The 20,505-nt window shown below is 36.2% G+C and overlaps 1 protein-coding gene across 1 annotated transcript in view; it reads left to right on the top strand.

Moving 5' to 3' along the window:
- The window catches only part of MEGF9 (multiple EGF like domains 9), an 88,105-nt gene that overhangs the window by 55,249 nt on the left and 12,351 nt on the right, over positions 1 to 20,505 (top strand). Inside the window, exon 3 of the mRNA XM_028513315.2 lies at positions 13,748 to 13,887. Coding sequence (XP_028369116.1) covers positions 13,748 to 13,887 — 140 coding nt within the window. The remainder of the gene's footprint in view (positions 1 to 13,747; positions 13,888 to 20,505) is intronic.

Raw genomic sequence — 20,505 nt, 5'->3', positions numbered from 1 at the left:
TGTGATATCCTTCCCCCAAATTTATAACCTCAGTCTAATTGTGACAGGACATCACAGAAATTCAAACTGAGAAGCATTTTACAAAATATATAACCAGCACTCTTCAAAAGATTCAAGATCATAAAAGACAAGGAAAGACTGAAAAACCATTCGATTGGAGGAGGCTAAGGAGACAAGGGAAGCAAATATAAGGATTAGATCCTGGAACAGAAAAGGGACATTAATATGAAAATTAGAGGATAAATTCTGTAGTTAAGTTAATAATATCATAGCACTGTTAATTTTTAGTTTTGATGACTATGCCATGGTTATATGAGAAATTAACATTAGAGGAAGTTGGGTGAATGATATACAACTATCTGTACTATCTTTACAACTTTTCTTTAAATCTAGTATTATTTCAAAGTAAAAAGTCAACAGAGTTGTTATTTGGAGCAGCTAGTCAAGGGAATATGGATAATATTACTATCTTATGATGACAAAGTTGTTTCTGGTGATGATTCTTAGCCTTAGGTCTGGAAGAGGAATCAGGATAAGGAAATAAACTTACTCTACTGGCATAAATATCTGCCATTTTGGATGTATGGCATTGTGGTTAGAATATTCAATCAAATTCATAGCCTATTTTAATGTTTTAAATATCTTTTCTCTCTAAAGTTTTAAAAGAAGAGCTTCTGAAGCTTATGTTAGACTTAGGCTGAAATAGAAGGATGCTTGTTGTCACAAAGAAGGCTTTGTCTTCTGTGTCCCTTGAAAGAAAATTAAATCAGCATAACTTTTTCCATCTCAGATGGGTTTTTTTTTCATAGCAATGTCTTGAGGGTGGAGAGAGAAATAGGGGATTATACATACTTTTTCTCTTTGGATTTGATTTCCATTCAAAATATGTAAATTTTTCAATCCCAGAGAGAGAGGTAGACTTGGAGTTTCTCTAGATTCCTATAAAAAGGTACAGAGGTGCTTCAGCCTTGATTATTTTGCCATTCAAAGTATATAGGACTGGATTAAAAACTGTTAATTTCATTGTTTTTGTTCTTTATATATTAAGTGAATTGTCTGGTATTATTTATCCCATGTGTTTCAATAATTTGTTTTTTTCAGGCTTGTTCCTGTATTTATAAATTCAGTAGTTTTCCAGGGAATGTTAATAACTAATTACAAAGTCATTTACAGTTAACGGTATTTTTTTCTCTTGTACATTTTCTGATTTGATTCTAACAACTCCATGAGGTAGATAAGGATGATGATCCATCAAATTACAGATGAGAAGTAATAATTGAAAGGTTACATGACGGGCCCAAGCTTGGATATCTACTAACTCTCAGAGTGAAAGAGTCAATTCTAGGTCTTCTGAAACCATATCCCACGTTCTCTCTGTTACATTAAACTCCCATGGTTTTCAGTTCTCGGTTAGTATATGCTCCTGTGCTTGAGGTCAGGAGTTAACCTAACAAGAGAGGGGCACATAAAATGTAATGGCGAATATGTACATATTATTGTGGAGATGGTTTATAACACATAATAACATTCAATAGATTTTCATAGAGATCTGAGATACCATCAAGTTTTATTTTAAATACTGTGGAGGAAAGACATAGACCTTCTGCTCACACTGCCAAAAATAGTAATATTGGCTTACAGTGTCAATAATAGAATCCCTTCTCTCTCTCTGCCAGTTGCTAGCACATACACTGTGGCTCTTTGTTTAATTAAGTTTTATTTTTGCTGGTTTTCAATTGATTTTTAAAGAATTCTACAATTGAAAAGAATGTCCAGTAAAACAGATATTATAGGCATTTGTAAAAAGTTTTTGCAGAGAAATATATTGCTTTCTTGACCAAACTGTTTATCTAAGGAAGCTGCACAATTCAGGAGAGGCAGCAGGAGGAAGAGAAGGAAATTAACAAATACCGTTAAACCTCTATGCTTGATGTTTTACACATTTAACCTTTCTGACTTCTCAGAATAGCTTTGCTGTCTTGTTCGTGGAGGCTGAGTTAGCCATAGGGCATAACTAATAAATAGCGGAGCTTAGATTTGATCCCAGGTCTATCTGACTCCAAGGCTTTCTCCACTGTACCCTGAAATAGAATGATCAAGCTTAGATATGGCAATGTGAGTCTCAAGTAAGCACAGGTCTGGGTGTGGGTGATCATGATTCATCCACTGGGAACTGGCGCACGGAAACATAAATCTAGAAGTCAGATCTAGGCTACAAGGAAAACAAATATTGCATAGAAGAAGGCAACATGAAGTAATGGGAGTATCCATAGAGAAACATTTGAAAAGCAGGAGTTAGGACACTATGAGTATCAAAACTAAGTCTACCTGACTTGCTGGGGCTCAAATGGCAAGCATTTGACATGTGACAGATTTCAAAGCAAGCATCATGGACCTAGCCATTGGATGGGAAGTATGAAGCAGAGCAACTGGGACCAGGAGACAGGCATCAAGAAACTAGGGACAATGGCTGCAGTTCAGTCATTGAGAATATAGGGGACTGAGGTCAAAGGAATCAGTAGCAAATGGGGCTTAATGACAGACAGATTACTGAGGTTGATTGCATTAAATACCCTCTTCTTAGGTCAGAAATGATACCAAATTAAGGGTTTAGCAAAAGCCCCAGAGGTGGAAATTAAGCACCTTTATCAATCAAGGCTAGGAGTATAAAAAGTAGAGAAAATATCATTGTGAAATAAACACAATGATATTTTAAAAGTTAATTTAGTGCAGTGGTTCTCCAAGTTAGATGCTTAGACTAGTATCAGCATAACCTGGGAATTGGTTAGAAATGTAGATAGTTGGGCCCAACCCCAGACCCACTGACTCAGAAATTTTGGGATAGGGCTCAGCAATCAGTGTTATAACAAGCCCTTCAAATGATTTGGATGCATGCTAAAGTTTGTGGTATTCATTCAGGGACAATAGATAAATAGAATAAAAAAGAAAGCCCAGAAAAAAACAAAACAAACCAAACCATGTGCATAAAGACATTTGACATATGGAGAGGAGGTACTAAAGCTTAGGGATAAAAAGATGAACTTTTCAGTGAATTGCACTGGATAGAGCTTTGGTTATCTGTACAGAAGAAAATGAGATTGGACCTTTAATTTACATCATATAAAAATAAAATTTGGATGGATTAAAGACATAAATATGAAAAGCAAAACATACAAGCTTTTAGGAAACATCTTAATGACCTTGATTTGGGGGAGGATTTTTCAACAATAGTATTAATGTAATAGCAATACTTACCCTGTTTTTATTATGTGTTAGGCTTTGTTCTACATGCTTAGCATTAACACATGTTAACACATATTAACTCATCTTCACAACAAACCTCTGAGTGAGATACTATTACTTTCTCCATTTTACACGTGAGCAAACTGAGGCATAAAGGGTTTGTAAAATTTCTTTAAGGTCATATGGATTGTAAGTCATGAAGTCAGGATCTGAAGGCAGGTAATAGATCTCCAGAGTTCCTTTCTTAACACTTTGCTAATCTATAAAACTTTTAAAAAGAGTGGAAAGAAAAGCCACAAACTGAGAGAAGATAACTGTAGCACATTAAACTGACAAAGGATTACTTTTCAAGGAATATATAAAAAATGCATACAAATCAATGTAAAAAATAATTGGTTGCCCAGCAAAGGAAATCATCAACAAAATACAAAAAAAACAACCCACAGAAGGGGAGAACATATTCACCGATACATCTGATAAGGGGTTAATATCCAAAATTTATAAAGAACTTATAAAACTCAACAGCAAAAAACCCCAAACAACCCAATTACAAAATGAGCAAAGGACCTGAATAGACACTTCTCCAAACAGGACATACAGGTGGCCAATAGGCTTATGGAAAGATGCTCGGTGTCACTAATCATCAGAGAAATGCAAATTAAAACCACAGTGAGATGTCATCTCACACCTGTCAGAATTGCTATCATCAATAAATCAACAAATAACTAGTGCTGGCTAAAGAAGTGGAGAGGGGAACCAGAGTGCACTATTGGTGGGAATGCAGATTGGTACAGCCACTGTGGAAAGTGTGGAGATGCCTCAAAAAATTAAAAATGTATCTGCTTTTCAACCTAGCTCTCCTACTCCTGGGAATATGAAGGAACCCCAAATACTAAATCAAAAGAACATAAGCACCCCTATGTCCATTGCAGCATTATTTACAATCACCAAGATATGGAAGCAGCCCAAGTGTTCGTCAATGGATGAGTAGATAAAACAACTGTGGGACATTTACACAATGGACTACTACTCAGCTGTAAAAAAGAAAATTTTACCCTTTGTGACAGTATGGATGGACCTGTCAAACATTATGCTGAGTGAAATAAGCCAGTCAGAGAAAGACAAATACCATATGATTTCACTCATTTGTGGAATCTAATGAACAAGCTGAACTAACAAGGAAATTGGGACAGACTTAGAGAACAGGATGACAGCTAAGGGGGTCAGGTCATGGACATGGACAACAGTGGGGTGATTGCTGGGGGGAGGGGGATATAAAGGGACTAAATGGTAATGGAAAAAATACAATAAAGATTAAATAAAAAATATTTGGGCAGACTCTTCATAAAAGAGGAAGTTCAGATAGCCAATGAACATGAAAACATGTTCCATCTCATTAATTATCAGCAGAATCGAATTTAAAACCACCATTCAATACCACTTCAAGCTGCCAGATTGGCAAAACTTTTTAAAGCTGATGCTATCAAGTGTTGGTGAGGATATAGAGCAATGATACCATTACTCCATTGGTAATAAAAATGTAAATTGTTACTGCTACTTTGGAAAACAGGCATTGCTTAGTGAAGTTGATCATGCACAAACTCTATTATCTACCAGTTCCATTCCTTGATATGTGCCCTGGAGAAAAGAATGCTCATGCACAAGAACAATCACAGAAGCATTATCCATAATACGAAGTGAAAACAGCCCATATGTCTAGAAGAATGAATAAGTAAATAGGGTTATTTTCATGCAATGCAGTAGTAAAAAATGAATAAAATCAAAGAAAACAATGATTTTTATTAATATAAAGTTTAAGAGTAGGTAGAATGATATGATTTTCAATAATATATACAGAGATGGTAAAACTTAAAAAAAACTAAAGAGTGATTAATAATTGGGGGGGAGTACAGGGAATTAGAAGCAAATTTACTAGGTACAAAATAGATAGGAGGAGGTTAAGAATAGTATAGGAAATGGAGAAGCCAAAGAACTTATATGTATGACTCATGGAGGGGGTTTGCTGGTGGGAGGTGGGTGCAGGGTGGAGGGAGAGAAAAGGGAGGAAAAATGGGACAACTGTAATAGCATAATAAATAAAATGTACTTTAAAAAAGCAAGGGAGGGAGGTGGGTTTGGAGGGGGTGTGGGGAGAGGTGGGGAGAAAATATGGGCAACTGTAATTGAACAATGATAAAATAATTTAGATAAAAAAACAAAGCAAAAAAAATGATGTATACTTGTTTGGGGGGCAAGAGAAGGGGATGCAGTTGAGGAGGACCACTCAAGGGGCTTTAAATGCCTTGCTGGTGGGTATCAAAGTGTTGAGTTCAATTCTTCCACCTCCTACCCTCCCCAGCCTCCTTTAACTGTCATTGAGCAAAATGGAAAAAGGACTCCTGGACAACAGTGTGGTGACTGCGGGGGCAGGGTGGGAGGGGAGGGAGGTATAAAGGGACTAAATGGTAATGGAAAAAATACAATAAAAATAATAATAATAATAAAAACCCAAAGTGTTGAGTTTATTTTTCTTTAAATTATATCGTCTCTAAAATTGTCTACTTCGGCATGAATGATATATTTCACAATTAAAAAATGAAGACATAAAAAGCTTTGCAATGTTATATCAATAAAGCTGTTGGGGGTGGGGGAAGCTTTGCAAGGAAACTGGCTGGAATATAGCGCATTTGCAATCAGTGCTAGGTAGTGGTAGGAAGCTGGAGTTCCCAGATCTTAGGTTTGTACTGAGACAGATCAGAAGCAATGTCTCATATCTTTGGTAATTATTTTAAAATCCAGTTCATCAGAGGAGGTATTTAAATGAGCAACTATTGAGTCAGGAGAATATTAACATAGGAAGCTTCATCTAGAAGTGTTGCAGATCTATTAAGATTAGCACACTAAATCCTTCTAGTTTGCTTTCATTAAGTACATAGAGGTAAGCTATAACATATGAGATAAAAAAAACATTGTACAAGTAGGCAGAAGATCTAATTATGATTACCCTCTGGTTGTGTGACCTTAAAAATTGAGTCTATTTACATTGCTGAAACTCTACCAATTGGGAAAATTGAGAATATTAATATTTTACTAATATGGACCTGCTAATATTTGGAAGACACTTAAATATGTAGTTTTAGTTATTTTCACAATATTTTGAAATGCAGTATTATTTTTCAGGTGTGAAACTGCACAATGATCAAATAGCTAGAAAGTTGCAAAGGTGAGACTAATGGCATAGGGTTATTATAAGGACTAAATTAAGTAATGCTTATATAAAAACTGTGCTATGTATTTTCTTTATCGTTCTGTAGTAAGAACTCTATAAGTGTTGGTACTGCCCCCTAAAGGTTCAGAGCTCAAAGGCTTAGGACTTGGGTTTAATGACTTGGTCCCTAGCACTTGTCAATATCAACATTTTGAATTAAACAGGTTTTGGTTTTCTCTTCTGGAAACTAAGCCACCACTTATGCTATCATTTCTGTGAGAAAATTAGTTCTAAATTCTAGGCACTACAAGTTAATTTTTATAACACAGCATGTACACAAATCAAGTATTAATGCTTACCCTTTCACTAAGTAAACCTTTCACAATGCTTACAAAAGAATAAAAATGCTAACATATTTGAGGAGCACCTTCTTTCTAAGAAGATGATACTGGGACTTCATACTTTTTCTCTTTTCTGAATGAACTTTTGAAATGCAGAAATCTCCAATCAAATAATGGAGTAATTGTGTGGGTTTGAGAATTCTTATGGCTGTATTTCTTCCATTAAAAAAAAGTTAAGGAAGTCAGAAATAACTCTCCTAGTTGAATTAACTTAGTCTTCCCAAGTTGTGGCTTGGGAAATACGACACTTTTAATTTTTTTGCCATTAAGTTTTACTTCTGACTTTTTAAATATGCACTTAAATTTGATTTTGGTAATATCAGCTATCAAAGAATATTTTTGTACTTAGGCAATACCCTTTTTGAGTATTAAAAATTTCTGTCTGAATATGGATTTCCTCTAAATGTATTTTAGACTGTTTGCCCTAAAAAATACACGGAATGTTTAGCATAATGGCCCAATGTTTTTAACAATAAAGCTATCTTTTCTTTCCCTCCAGAAATGGAGATTTGTTCATTGCATAATGGCCTTTTCCATGATTGTAGAAAGATAGAGGAACAGTAAATGCAAGTGGTATTTTGCCAAAATCCTTAATTATTGAGTTTATTTCATAACAAAAGAGGAGAAACTATTTTTAATTAACTTTATACTACTGTGACACAAACCTGAAATTAAGAATTATGAATAACTTTCCTTTTATTTTCCCATGTAAAGGGTTTTTCTGGTCAGAAAAGCTTTTTCTAGCTGTCTTTTTAAAAGATTTTATTTATTTTTAAAGAGAGGATAAGGGAGGTGGGAAGAGAGGGAGAGAAACATCGATGTGAGAGAGAAATGTCCATTGGTTGTCTCTCTTATGCTCCCCAGCTAGGACTGAACTCACACCCTGGCTTGTGCCCAGACCAGGAATCGAACCAGCAATCTTTCACTTTGCAATATGACGTCCAACCAACTGAGCCACACTGGTCAGAGCTCTAGCTGTCTTTTAGTATTATTTTTAAATTATTGAGAGGGTATATTATCCACAATTTACTGGTAATTTCTATATTTTAACTAGTATTTTCAATCTTTTCCTAAATGAAATTGTTTTTAGATATTAAAAAAAGAATAAGAAAAAAGTTGATACATTTAATTATCTATTTTTTTCTGTTCCTTGTTCTTTCCATGCCAGACTGCCAACAAGTAAACTATCTGAGGAAGAAGGAAAAGCAAGACTTCTGAATAAATTAATTTCCCCTAATTATAACTGTATCTTTGGTTATTCTGTGACTGCTTGAGTTAAAATTGATAACGTGGTATCTAAAGGTCTGCCATATACACACTTTATAGCTTGTAAATCTTAGAAAATAAACAGTGTTTTTGATATGACATGACAAGACATTTGACAATTTAGAAAAAAAGTTAAATCAATCAGCAAGTTGGTACAAGAGCACATCAGGTTTTGCTGGCACTAGTTTTACCTAATGTAGGATTTTGCTGATCTTTCCTTATTTTTTTTTGTCCTCTCCCAAAGACATGTTTACTGATTTATAGAGAGAGGGAAAGGGAGGGAGAGACAGAGAGAAACATCGATGTGGGAAACTTCAATTGCTTTCCTGCACATGCCCTGACTGGGGGACCGAACCAGTGATCTGTTGGTGTGCAGGATGACACTCAACCAGCTGGGCTACCCAGCCGGGGCTCCTTTCTTGATTTTGAAGTATCTTTTCAAAAATCTTTCCTACCATTTGTTCATGATGTAGTTTCTTTTCCTAGCCACATTTTTTCTCCAGTCCAGTAATTACCCCATAAATTCTTGCCATTTTTCTAGGTTTGGTAACAGAATTTGAAAAGTAAATAACTTGGTCTTGTCTTTCTTTGCCTAATAGAGATTCTAATCCATTTTTCTTACAATTCTTAGAGAAACATTCAGGCTCTCGGATTGTTGTCATTATCTCGGTATTTCTTTCATTTTTGAGTACTGAGTATGTGCCAGGCACTGCTAAGTACCCTACAGAGTTTGGTGTCGTTGTCTTCATTTTACAAATGAGAATACTGGGTCCAAGACAGAATGTATACTTGATTTCAGCTAGTTACTAGCAGAGCTGGAATTTGAACTGTCTCTCTCTGTCTCCTCAGGCTATGAATTTTCCATAGACCCTGATACCTCCCTTCCTGTGTTCCACCCTTCCCACCCTAGTCAGTGTGATTATAAAATAATGGAAAATCTGAAGACTTTCCACCCACCCATCTTAAACAAAACAGAACCTTTCAAAGGACATATTGGTTAGTACTTGTATGACATAAATATGCACCCCATCTTGAGATAGCCATTGCATTTCCTTTTGAAATGTTAATAGCTTCATGTCAGAAATATATTACTTGTTTATATTTTAAGGAATAATTTTTAAGTGTTCAAACCTTGTAACAGTTGCTCATACCTGTGAGTGTGATAAAGTCAGTCTCTAATCACTGACACTATAAGAAAATCTGAGAATTCCATATAGGATAGTTCAACATATGTGTATATCTTAGTATAACGAAGTATACGCTTAGTTATACTTAATGCAGCTTAGTTCCACAAGGCTTGTGCTTCCTTTATAATTAATTCTATATTCTTTTTTTTCTGATATAATTCTCCATATGATGTTAGTACCTCACTACCAGCTAAGTCATATCTATAAAGAGTGACACCAGATGAGCAATTCTGTCTTAAATTCTCTGTTAGTTTATCTCAGTGGTATAGCTTTCTGTTCAAAATCCAGTTCTTTGCCCTTACCCTCTAGATATAAAGATGTGAGTCTTTGGTTCTTTCATTCAGACCTATGGATAAGGATAAGTCTTTTGTTAACAGGCCTATTTTTTTTCTTCTCTGCATTTATATCACTGACCTTTGCTTCAAAAAGCATTCATCAGTCTTTAACAGAGGAAGACTATGAAAGAGGGTGTTGTAAAGCCTTTATTCTGTAAAAGAAGTCACACAGGGAAAGCTTTATATTTGCTGAGTGATTTAATTCTTATACAGGCAGAGCTTGGCCCTGGTAACATGGTGGAAAAGCCTGCTAGTGCAGCCTCACAGTTAAACTTCCCCACTCCATTCTGTGTATTTTTTACAAAGAGAGAAAAGAGCATCTCCTTTCCTGTTGTTTTAAAATCTACCCAAGAAAAGCAAAGCGTGATGTCTAGACTAGTCAACTGCTTTATCATAAGATTCATAAAACCATCATGGATTATTTTTTAAAATCATGAACTAAGGGGAATATGCTCCAAGGAGAAAAAATGCCTCCTTTAATCAGTCTTCTGATTTAAGAATTATGAAGGGCAGATCCACTTACAAGAATAGCATCTGTGCCCTGGCTGCATGGCTCAGCTGGTTGGAGCGTCATCCTGTATACCAGAAGGTTGTGGGTTTGATCCCTGGTCAGGGCACATACCTAGATTGTGGGTTTGATTCCTGGTTGGGGTGCATACAGAAGGCAACCAATGTTTCTCTCTCCCTCTCTCCCTTCCTCTCAGTCTAAAAATCAATGAAAACATACCCTCAGGTGAGGACTGAAATAAAAAAGAATAGCATCTACTTTGAGAACACTGACTATACTTTATATTATTAATTATTAAGAATTAACAATAACATTATTAATATTATATTATTAGGTATTCCAAGATAATACCATTTTCTCATATGTGGTGGGTTGGGCAAACACTTTAATTTAAAATAACTGTATTTCTTCTGGGTGCTGAATAAATAATCTAATGTCTATAGAGCAATGAGAAGCAAGCGTATTTTGTTCATTTTTAAAAGCTTTGAAAATTAGCTAATGAAATGATGAAATGATGTTAGCCATTCTCTGAAAGGTACATTATATCCTTTATAATTTTCTGACAGTATAGCAAGATTGCAAGACTTAAATTGATTGGTTCCTTCTTCTGAATCATAAGATGTTCCTGAACTTCATGTTTAGTGGATACACATTTACTTTAACAGATCTTCAGGTACCTTGGGATATTCTTGTGTGAGACTGTATATGTGTGTATGGGTGTATTTTTTCTTTTCTTTTTAATTTTTTATAAGTTACTTAAGAGATATGGTTGCTAATATAAATTTCTGCTGTATTTAAAAAAGCAATGCTCATCTCCTATACTAAGTACAGATTTTAATTAAGGTTTAAGAATCAAAATAGTTGGGTTTACATCTTCTGAGAAACTTGGACTTTGCTAGGCTACAGTTTCTCTACAAGCTGTAAGACCCCTTAGCTTTTGTCACAGAAGACCTGAAATTTACTGGCAGTGAGAAAAGAGATGGGGGTGTATTTTGCGCAAGGCAGAAACAACTCACTGGGGTAAGAACCTAAATATATGCTGAATTGTGGTGCTTGCAATCTACATAATGAAGCTTGATACCCAAGTGGATGTCAAGTTGTTTGGCAGGCAAATTTCTTGTACAAATTTAGGGTCAAACTTAAGGAGAGGTGGTAGCATTGTATGATGGGAAAGTCTGGCTTTGTATAAATAATTACTAGATGTGCACAATAACTTTAACCTTGATGAATTTCCTCAATAGTGTGATTGAGGAAACCTTCACTTAACAGTTATTTTGAGGATTAGGGAGAATATATACTTATTGACATAGTCCCTCAATAAATGATGGCTCATCAGTTTTATCATCAACATATCATCACTCCTGCTTTCAGATGCTTCCATTTTACATTTTCTGTAAAATTCTTTGTTAGTCAAGAAATTGAATAACCTAATACACTAGGCAGCTTTGAGATAGAAATACAGATTTTGATAGGTTACTTCTCAGGATACAAGACTCTAAGATATGTTAAGTATTTACCTTACATGAGCTTGGCTTTCTTTCTTTTCTGGTTTTGTTTGAGGAAAGCCCTAAAAAATATTCCATGTAAAACTGTTCTACTCCTTTTCGGCATACCCTGAGATATTGCAGAGAACCATGATAAGTGAGAGAGAGAGAGAATAAACTGCAATTCCAGCTGCTCAAAATACTTTGAGAGTAATAGAAGGCAAGAGCTTTATTATTTTGCTCAGGGGATGCTGAGGAAGAGAGAGGTGTATCTCACATATTTTTAAAAAATCCTTAGGTTTGTATGGTACAAATAAAATACACAGTTGAAAGTTGCTTTACTTCCATTTTTCAAAGTTCAATCCAAAGTTCCAATAACTCTCAAACTTAGAACTTCTATTTTTACTACAGAAGTAGGAATATGGGAAGTAGTAGGGGATTACTTTAACTGACGGTATGTGTAAGAGCTGTGCAAGTATTTAATAATCTGAGCTTGGGCTCCTGAACTAAAATGAACAACACCATAGAAGCTCATTACTAGGAGCTAAATTTCTAAAAAAATTGTATTGAAAAGCAGTTCTACCTTAGACTGTCTCCCATCCAACAAAACTGATAACAAAATCTACTCAGATGAAGCCTAAATATTTGAGGTACAGAATGAGCATATAAAGAAGGGTTATACTGTTAGAAAAAGGGGAAAGAACTTTAGCTTTTCTGAGAATCCTGGTAATTAGTTTAGCCCTTCATCTTTCTTTTTCCCTTCCAGTACATAATTCTAAAACTCAGTTTGTATATTTATTGAGCATTTGTTTGTCAAGTATATATGAAGTGCTTACAGCAGACCAGGCACTATATGAGACTCTGAGGACATTACGGTAGCTAAGATATGGTTCCGGGAGTCAGCAAACTTACCAAGTAAGATGTATGAAATGAAAATAGTTATACTACGTTATCCATAGGCTTGAACTATGTCTTGAGGATGGTAAAAAATAACTACATGATACAGGTCTTTGGTTCAGGTCTTTAACAAATTAACTACAGAAACGAGAGTTACATATATGAAAGAATATAGAACAGACCATAATTAAGGTTAAAATTTATGGTGCAGAGAATGTGAAGTTAGGAAGCCAAAAGATTGCTTTAGACTACTCAGAGAAAACTTTCATAGACAAATGAACTTGAAAGGAAAATTTTTGAGAGGTAAAGGAGGAAAGACATTCTAAGAGAGATGTTTGTAGAGGAAATAATACTAAGAGAAATTCAACAGAAAGTGGTGATTTACACAGGTTTGGGAGAGTGATTGCGAGGGCACATGGGGCAGAGAAGACTTGGAAATGACAACAGAGGTTAAGTTTCACTGATCGGAAAGAGGTGATATTAATGTAATGGACATATAAGAAAAGAAAATAGGCTAATAGGAAGAGATGGGATACTAAATAAACTATTTTTCTTACTTTAGATTTTTAATCCTTTTGAGTTGACAATTTAGAATTTTTATATAGGTTTAATCCAGAAAGTGACAGGTGTCACCATTATAGTCATTTTACATAACCGTGAATTCCAGTTTTATTATCAGATCTATATTAATATAGCTTGTACCTAAAGTAGAAAATTACATTGTTTCCAACATCTAAATGGAAATTGGTTGACACATTCAGTAAGATTCTGGTCTTCATATTCTTCATGCAGAAGCTGAGTTGGGTGAGGGCTTTTCACCTCCAGACTGGGGCAGCGTGGGTGCTGACGGAACTGTGGAATGATCTGAGAATGAGGTGTGGCAGTGGTATCAGTTCTGTGCCCCGCTGCTTAATAGACGAAGATTTCTAAGCACTGGGACTTATAGTCTCTCTCCATGGCTCCTTTGTCATTTGTATTAAACTACCTGAGTGCAGAGGATTAAACTGTCACAAGTTATTAGTGTTAGTACTATGTTAATTGAATTTATATGGTCATGAAACTGTTTAATTTTTATTATATTCAAAATAAAAATCACTCAGTACTTCTAGAGTCTACTCGAAATAATTTCTACGTTAAGATCATCATATGGTGGGATGTGAGGCAACAAAATTTTCAAACTCATTTACTTTTGTTTATTGTCTTTGCTTTTATTTGCAGTTCTGGGAAATGCCAGTGTAAAGTGGGTGTCACCGGCTCTACATGTGATCGATGTCAAGATGGATATTATGGATTTAGTAAGAGTGGCTGCTCACTCTGTCAATGCAATAATCGGTCTGCCAGTTGTGATGCCCTCACAGGTACACATTTTCCTTACCTTTTAATGTAATTAGTCCATTGTTCTTTTTATTTTGAGGTCCTTCATCTATAGGTTGATTCTTTCTGAATAGTTTATAAGGGTCTTTCTCCTCTCAGTGGGATATAATAAGTTATAACAAGCCAAACTCCTGCAATGACAACATGAAAAATAAAACACCACATGCATTTCAAAAATTATATTGGTTGGAGAGCTATGGAAACAAGGAGGATGATATGAGCTAAAATTTCCAAAGGCTAGAACTCTTCCTAAGTGAGCTGATGATCAAAGCCATTTCCTTTCCAGGGGACATTTGCTGATTCTGGGCACAGGCTAAGGAGCAAGGTTAGCCCAAGCCAAGGAAATCTTCTTGAGGAAAGAGATACAAGAAGAGCTTTTGGCAGTCATTTGGGGCTTGTAGGACGGATTGGAACTAGAGGAGCCCTAAACACAAGGCCTGTTTTCTCTTAGGACTTAGCTGACTGTGTAGGATATGGAAGGCTGGCCCGAAAGGTAGAAAGAAATCTCAGTCTCATTGTGCTTAGGGGACAAAAGTCTCTTTAGAGCCCTAGCCAGTGTGGTTCAGTTGCTCAGAGTGTCGTCCTGTAGACTAAAAGGTTGCAGGTTCAATCCCTGTCAGGGCACATGCCTAAGTTGCGGGTTAGGCCCCCAGTCAGGGTGCATACAAGAGGCAACAGATCAATGTTTCTCACATTGATGTTTCTCTCCCTTCCCCCTCTCTAAAATCAATAAGGGTGTCCTGGGGTAAGGATTAAAAATCTATTTAGAGAGGGCCTCCTACAGCATACAGCCATCTCTGTCTCTCAAGACACTGGCAGATTTTGAAGGTGCATGGAGTGGGACCTAGGCTCAGATCAGCAAAGGGAAGTACTGGATCCGTTGCAGCTCTGTCAGGGCTGAGGAGACTCAGCCTGTTCGGCTCTCAAGTCAAAAACCTTAGAGGGCCACAACCAGGAATTGTGATGAACCATTGGTGAACTGACTCATACTGAAAATGCAGTTCTTCCTCAGTTCGTTTCTATTTCTGATTGGACTGAGGTGATCGTCCTATTTTATTTGCCTAACACAGGAAAGGGGAGTCATATGTGGTTCTTTTATAAACTGTATGTGGCATACTATAAAAAATATGAGTGCTGGCTTGTATGGCTCAGTGGATTGAGTGCCAGCCTGTGAACCAAAGGGTTGCTGGTTTGATTCCCAGTAAGGGCACATGCCTGGGTTGTGGGCCAGCCCCCAGTGCGGGGGACACAGGAGAGGCAGCCACACATTGCTGTTTCTCTCTGTCTTTCTCCCTCATTTCCCCTCTGTCTAAAAATAAATAAATAAAATCTTAAAAAATATATGAGATAATTCCGAAGTGGGAAAATGATAATAATAAAGAGAAAACAATGGAAGGAAACCCATAGGTGATCTACATGTTAGCATTAGCACACAATGACTAAAATAACTAAAATTAATATTTTAAGGAACTGGAGGAAAACCAGACAAAGATGAAATGAGGCAAAGTTTTAAGAGTATTAGAATCTATAAAAAATCAAAAGGATAACCAAAAGCAAAAAAAATAACATATGAAATTAATAACTTATTATATGGGTTTAACAGCAGATTGTACATAGTGGGGACAAGGTTAATACAATAGATTCAAATGTCACTCTATTAAAAATATCCAAACTAAAGCACAGAGATAAAAACAATGCAATAGAAAGAATAGAGCAGGAAAAACATGTGGGATACAGCCAAAAGTCTAATGTAATTGTACTTAGAGGCTCTGAAAGGAAAGAGAGAGATTGGTGTAGAAGAAATATCTGAAGAGATAATGGCCAAGAGCTTTTCAAGTAATGAAATATATCAACCCACAGACTCAAAAAGTTCAGCGAACCCTAGGCAGTAAAAAACCAAGAAAACCACATTGAGTCAAACTGAGTCAAACTATATAAAAACTAAAGGCCATGGACTTTTCTTATCTTTAGTTTTCCTAAATGTAAGGATTAGAGAGACTTCCTTGGAAGTCTTTTTTCCCTCAACAAAAAATTCAGGACTAGTCTGACAAATACAAATGTTTTTGTGAGAGCAAGGTAGCAGAATATTTGAAAATGTGCAAGTACCCTGGAAAAATCTGTGTTGAAAGCTATTCTTTATGTTAATCATCTACTCTATGGTGAAACAGATTTATTTAGAAGAAATTGTGGGTTATTTTCTTATTATGTGATCTGGTCCCTACTTGTTTACCAGTTCTATTTTATATTATTCTTTTTCATTACTGTCTATGATCCAATAATACTGGCCTCTGTTCCTGAGACAAGCTGTGTTCCCTTATCACAAGGTTCTCATATATGATCTTTTCTTTGCCTAGAGGGGCCTTTCTAATACACCTTCATCCCCAGCCCTGGACCCGTTACCTCAATAAATCATATCCTTCCTGAGGCCTTTAGTTAACGGTTGCTTCGTTAGAAAGCAGTTCCCAGACCTGGCCAGTGTGCCTCAGTTGGTTCGAGTGTCATCCCATGGACTGAAGGGTCCCAGGTTTGATTCCCAGTCAGGGCACATGCCTAGGTTGCAGGTTTGATTCCCGGCCAGGGCCTGTACAGGATGCAGGCGATTGATGTTTCTCTCTTTCCCTTCTTCTCTCTCTGGAAGGAATATCTATCTATCTATCTACCTACCTATCTACCTATGGAGAAAGCAGTTCCTGATGATCCAGGATTAATGACAGTTCCCAATTATACACGCTCATACACACTTCTGTTTTTTCATAGCACTTACCACAGTTTGTATATTTATTTGTGGTTATGGGTCACATATGGCTTATTCACTCCATTGTAAGTTCCACATCTGTTTTGTTCACCATTTATACAGTCTGTAGCATGGAGCGTGGCACATAGTAAATACTCACTAAGTTTTTGTTGAATAAATGAACAAGTGAATGGAATCCATACAGAGGAAAGATGAGTTCCAGTCCTGGGTAATGACAGAAATGCTTCATCACGCTGAGTTGATTTAAATTGCTCCTTCGATCTTCTGCATTATGAGGAAGCAGTCTGCATTGCTGGTTGTCACTTCTCATTTTCCGTGGAGCAATGAACTAGCTCTCTTTAATGTTAAATAAATCCCAAACTGTCCTTGTTCTGGAGATAATTTAAGGCGAAAGAAATCCTTTTCATGATTATGTTTTCTAAAAGCAGCTAGTAATAAGAGAAATAAATGGTTTCTCTGTTTTGAAATATAATAAAAGTGGAATCCAACATGAAAGACTGCCAATACTCAATTTAAAACTGTAAGCTCAGTCTTTTGTCTTAAATGAGATTTTTCAACAGTGCTGTGATACGGTTGCCCTCTGGTGGCCACTTACGATGTTTTCATAGTCTTTATTTTTCCCCTGGTGTAGTTTTTTTTCTATACCCTGTATTGTATTTTAGATTGAAGTAGATTTTTAAAGTAACCTTTTTGTGATAAGCTATATTGGGAAAACATTTTGGAAAACAGTTTGACATGTGTATCAAAAGTCTTAAAAATACTTCCTTGATTCAGTAATTTTGTTTCCAGGAATCTATTCTGAGGAAATAATTCTCAATTCATAAACAGCTTCATGTTCAAAGATGCTCATCAAAGTGGCAGTTGTAATCCTAAAAAAATTAGACCACCCTATTTATAACAGGGAATGAAACAAATCATATTATCTGGGCAATACATAGTTAAGAGCTCAGAAAGTGCAATCTTGACTTTACATGTGTAAATTACTTAGCCTGTTTTTTTTGTCCTCACCTGAAGATATCCTTATTGATTTTAGAGAGGGGAAGGGAAGGAAAGAGAAAGGGAGAAAAATATTGATTGCCTCTCATATATGCCCCGACCAGGGATCAAACCTATGGCTTAGGCATGTGATGACCAGGAATAGAACCTGTGACCTTTTGGGTTTACTGGAGGGCATTCCAACAAACTGAGCTATACTGGCCAGGGTAGCCTGTTTTTTTTTGTTTTTTTTTTTAAGAAATTTGGGATTGTAACAGTAATTGCCTAATAGATTGTTGTGAATAGTCAATACAATATACAGGATCCAGCACAAATAATGCCCCTTGTTAATTACAAAATCATAAGCATGTAATTCTGTAACATAACAGTATCACACTCAAGCATACCACATGACATTTTAGGTGAATTGTTCAAATTAAAACTATAAATTATTACACCCATATTATTACCCTACTAACCACACTCAAGGAGGCATTACTTCTACCAGACCCTGTATTTATAAAGCCCTTAATACAGTGCCTGGCTCATTATAGGCAATCAATAAATGGCAGCTGTTTTTATGTTGTCATTAAAATATTTTAAAGATTGATGTATAACAACATGAGAAAGATGGCAAAAGAAGCAGGGTATAAGATGGCATGTGGGACATGTTTAGACTATTTAAAAGCAAATCTGAACCTTCATATATGAAAAGATTTCAAGAAAAAATACTCAAAATCTTAATGGCAAATTTCTTAGGATAATTATTTTTTCTTTCTACTCTTCCTGTATTTTTTTTTAGATTTTCTTTATTGAAAACACATTTCCCTTAAAATGGAGATGGGGGAACTGTTATTTTTTTTAACTAGAACTTTATGTTCATATAATGTACTTCTTTTAAAGAATTGAGCTCCTTCATGTATGCATAGTTTTCCATGGAGAGTAAATTACCTGTGGCAGCTTGACTGAGCTGACCACTCCTTTACTCCTCAATGACTTTCTTCTCTCAAGGATATCGTACTTTCCTGGCTTTTCCCCCCTCCTCAGTTGGCTCTGCTACATCTTCCTCTGTCCTACTCGTAAACACTGGAGTGCCTCAGAGCTCAGTCCTTGGCATGCTCATCTTCTCCGTTTACATACTCCCTAAATGATCTCATTCAGTCCCCTGGATTTAACTTAAATGCCATCCACACTTGTGTTGATTACCAGATTTACGTTTCTTGCTTGATCTTCACACTCAAAGATCTAACAGTGCATTTGACATCTTCACTTAAATGCTTTAATTGGCGTCATAATCCTACCACATCCAAAACAACTCCTCATTTTACCCAGTAAGTAAAGCTGGCTTTACTCATAGTGTTCTTCACTATGGTGATGGGCACCATTCGCCCAGCTGCCTAGTCCAGAAGCCTAGCAGTCATATTTGATTCTTTTCCTACTGCAAATATCCATCCCATCAGCACGTTCTACCAGCTTGACATTCAGCATAACAACCTGAATCTGTTCATGATCTTCATGGCTATCATCCTCATCTAAGCCACCATCCTGTCTCTGAACTACTTGGGCACTCTCTCATCTGAACTGTCTCCTCTTTTGTCCTCTCACTCCCAACCCCCACCCCACCATAGTCCATAGTCCATAGTCCAGTCTCCATGGAACAGAGTGATCTTTTTTTTTTTAAAGATTTTATTTATTTTTAGAAATAAAAAAATAAAAGAGGGGAAGGGAGGGAGAAAGAAAGGGAGAGAAACATCAGTGTGTGGTTGCCCCTCACGCGCCCCCTCCTGGGGACCCAGCCTGCAACCCAGGCATGTGCCCTGACTGGGAATTGAATCAGTGACCCTTTGGTTCACAGGCCAGTGCTCAGTCCACTGAGCCACACCAGCCAGGGCCAGAGTGATCTTTTTATTATAAAATGTAAAACCAGATCACGTTACTCCCATGCTTAAACCCTTCAGTGGTTTCTTCATCCCTCTTGGAATAAAATTCCAACTTCTTTCCACAGCCTACACAATTTAACATTTTTTGGCCCTTGTCTTTAACCTTATGTCTTGTTACTCTCTCCCTTGTTCATGTAGACTTGGCCTTTATTTTGTTTGACAGGTTAAAGTTTGTCTTCTGTCCTGTAGACTAGATCAGGCATTTTTTTTCTCCAACAGGCAGTACCTTCCTGTATTTCTGACAGGTTTATATATAAACCATGAAATGGCAAGATAAATAAAGAAAAGTCTTTTTACAGGTGGCAATTTATGTTTTCAAAGCCTTGTCACTGAATTTAGTTGGAAAGAAACCCTGTATTCTTTTCTTTGACCAGTTATTTTCTTGGTTACCACTACCAGATTTTTTTGATGCTTAGCCAAAGAGCATGAGATCATCTTCAGGAAACACTCATTGCTTTCTTTTTATCTTTATTTTGATCCACTCCTTTAGCTATATTTTAGCAAAGAGAATGTGAATTGTAAGACAGTATTGTTGTATATGGGAGGCTCCAGGCAGAGAATAATGAACAAAGTTAAACTTAAGTTAACTTTTATATATCATTTATCATAACAGAAAGATCCTCAAAGTTTTTATTTTAAAGGAAACTTAGATGTCACTTAGTTCAGCTCTCTTAATTTATAGATGAGGAAATTGAAGCATAAAGATAAAATATTACATCCTAAGGAATAGTTTTTCACTCTTTGAAATATTTACATTACAGCAAATCATTAGCTAAAGAATTATTATCCCATTTAACAGCTTAGAAACGTGAAACTCAGAGAACCTATTTGCTGAAGGTCACGTAGGTGGTAGGAGGTTTGACTGGGAACGGAACTCAGATCTGACATTAAATACCAGATCATTACACTGTGCTGCCTCCCAGAGAGGAATT

Source organism: Phyllostomus discolor, chromosome 3 (assembly GCF_004126475.2).
Source record: "Phyllostomus discolor isolate MPI-MPIP mPhyDis1 chromosome 3, mPhyDis1.pri.v3, whole genome shotgun sequence".
Lineage (NCBI taxonomy): Eukaryota > Metazoa > Chordata > Mammalia > Chiroptera > Phyllostomidae > Phyllostomus > Phyllostomus discolor.
This window is presented reverse-complemented; position numbering and strand designations above follow the sequence as displayed.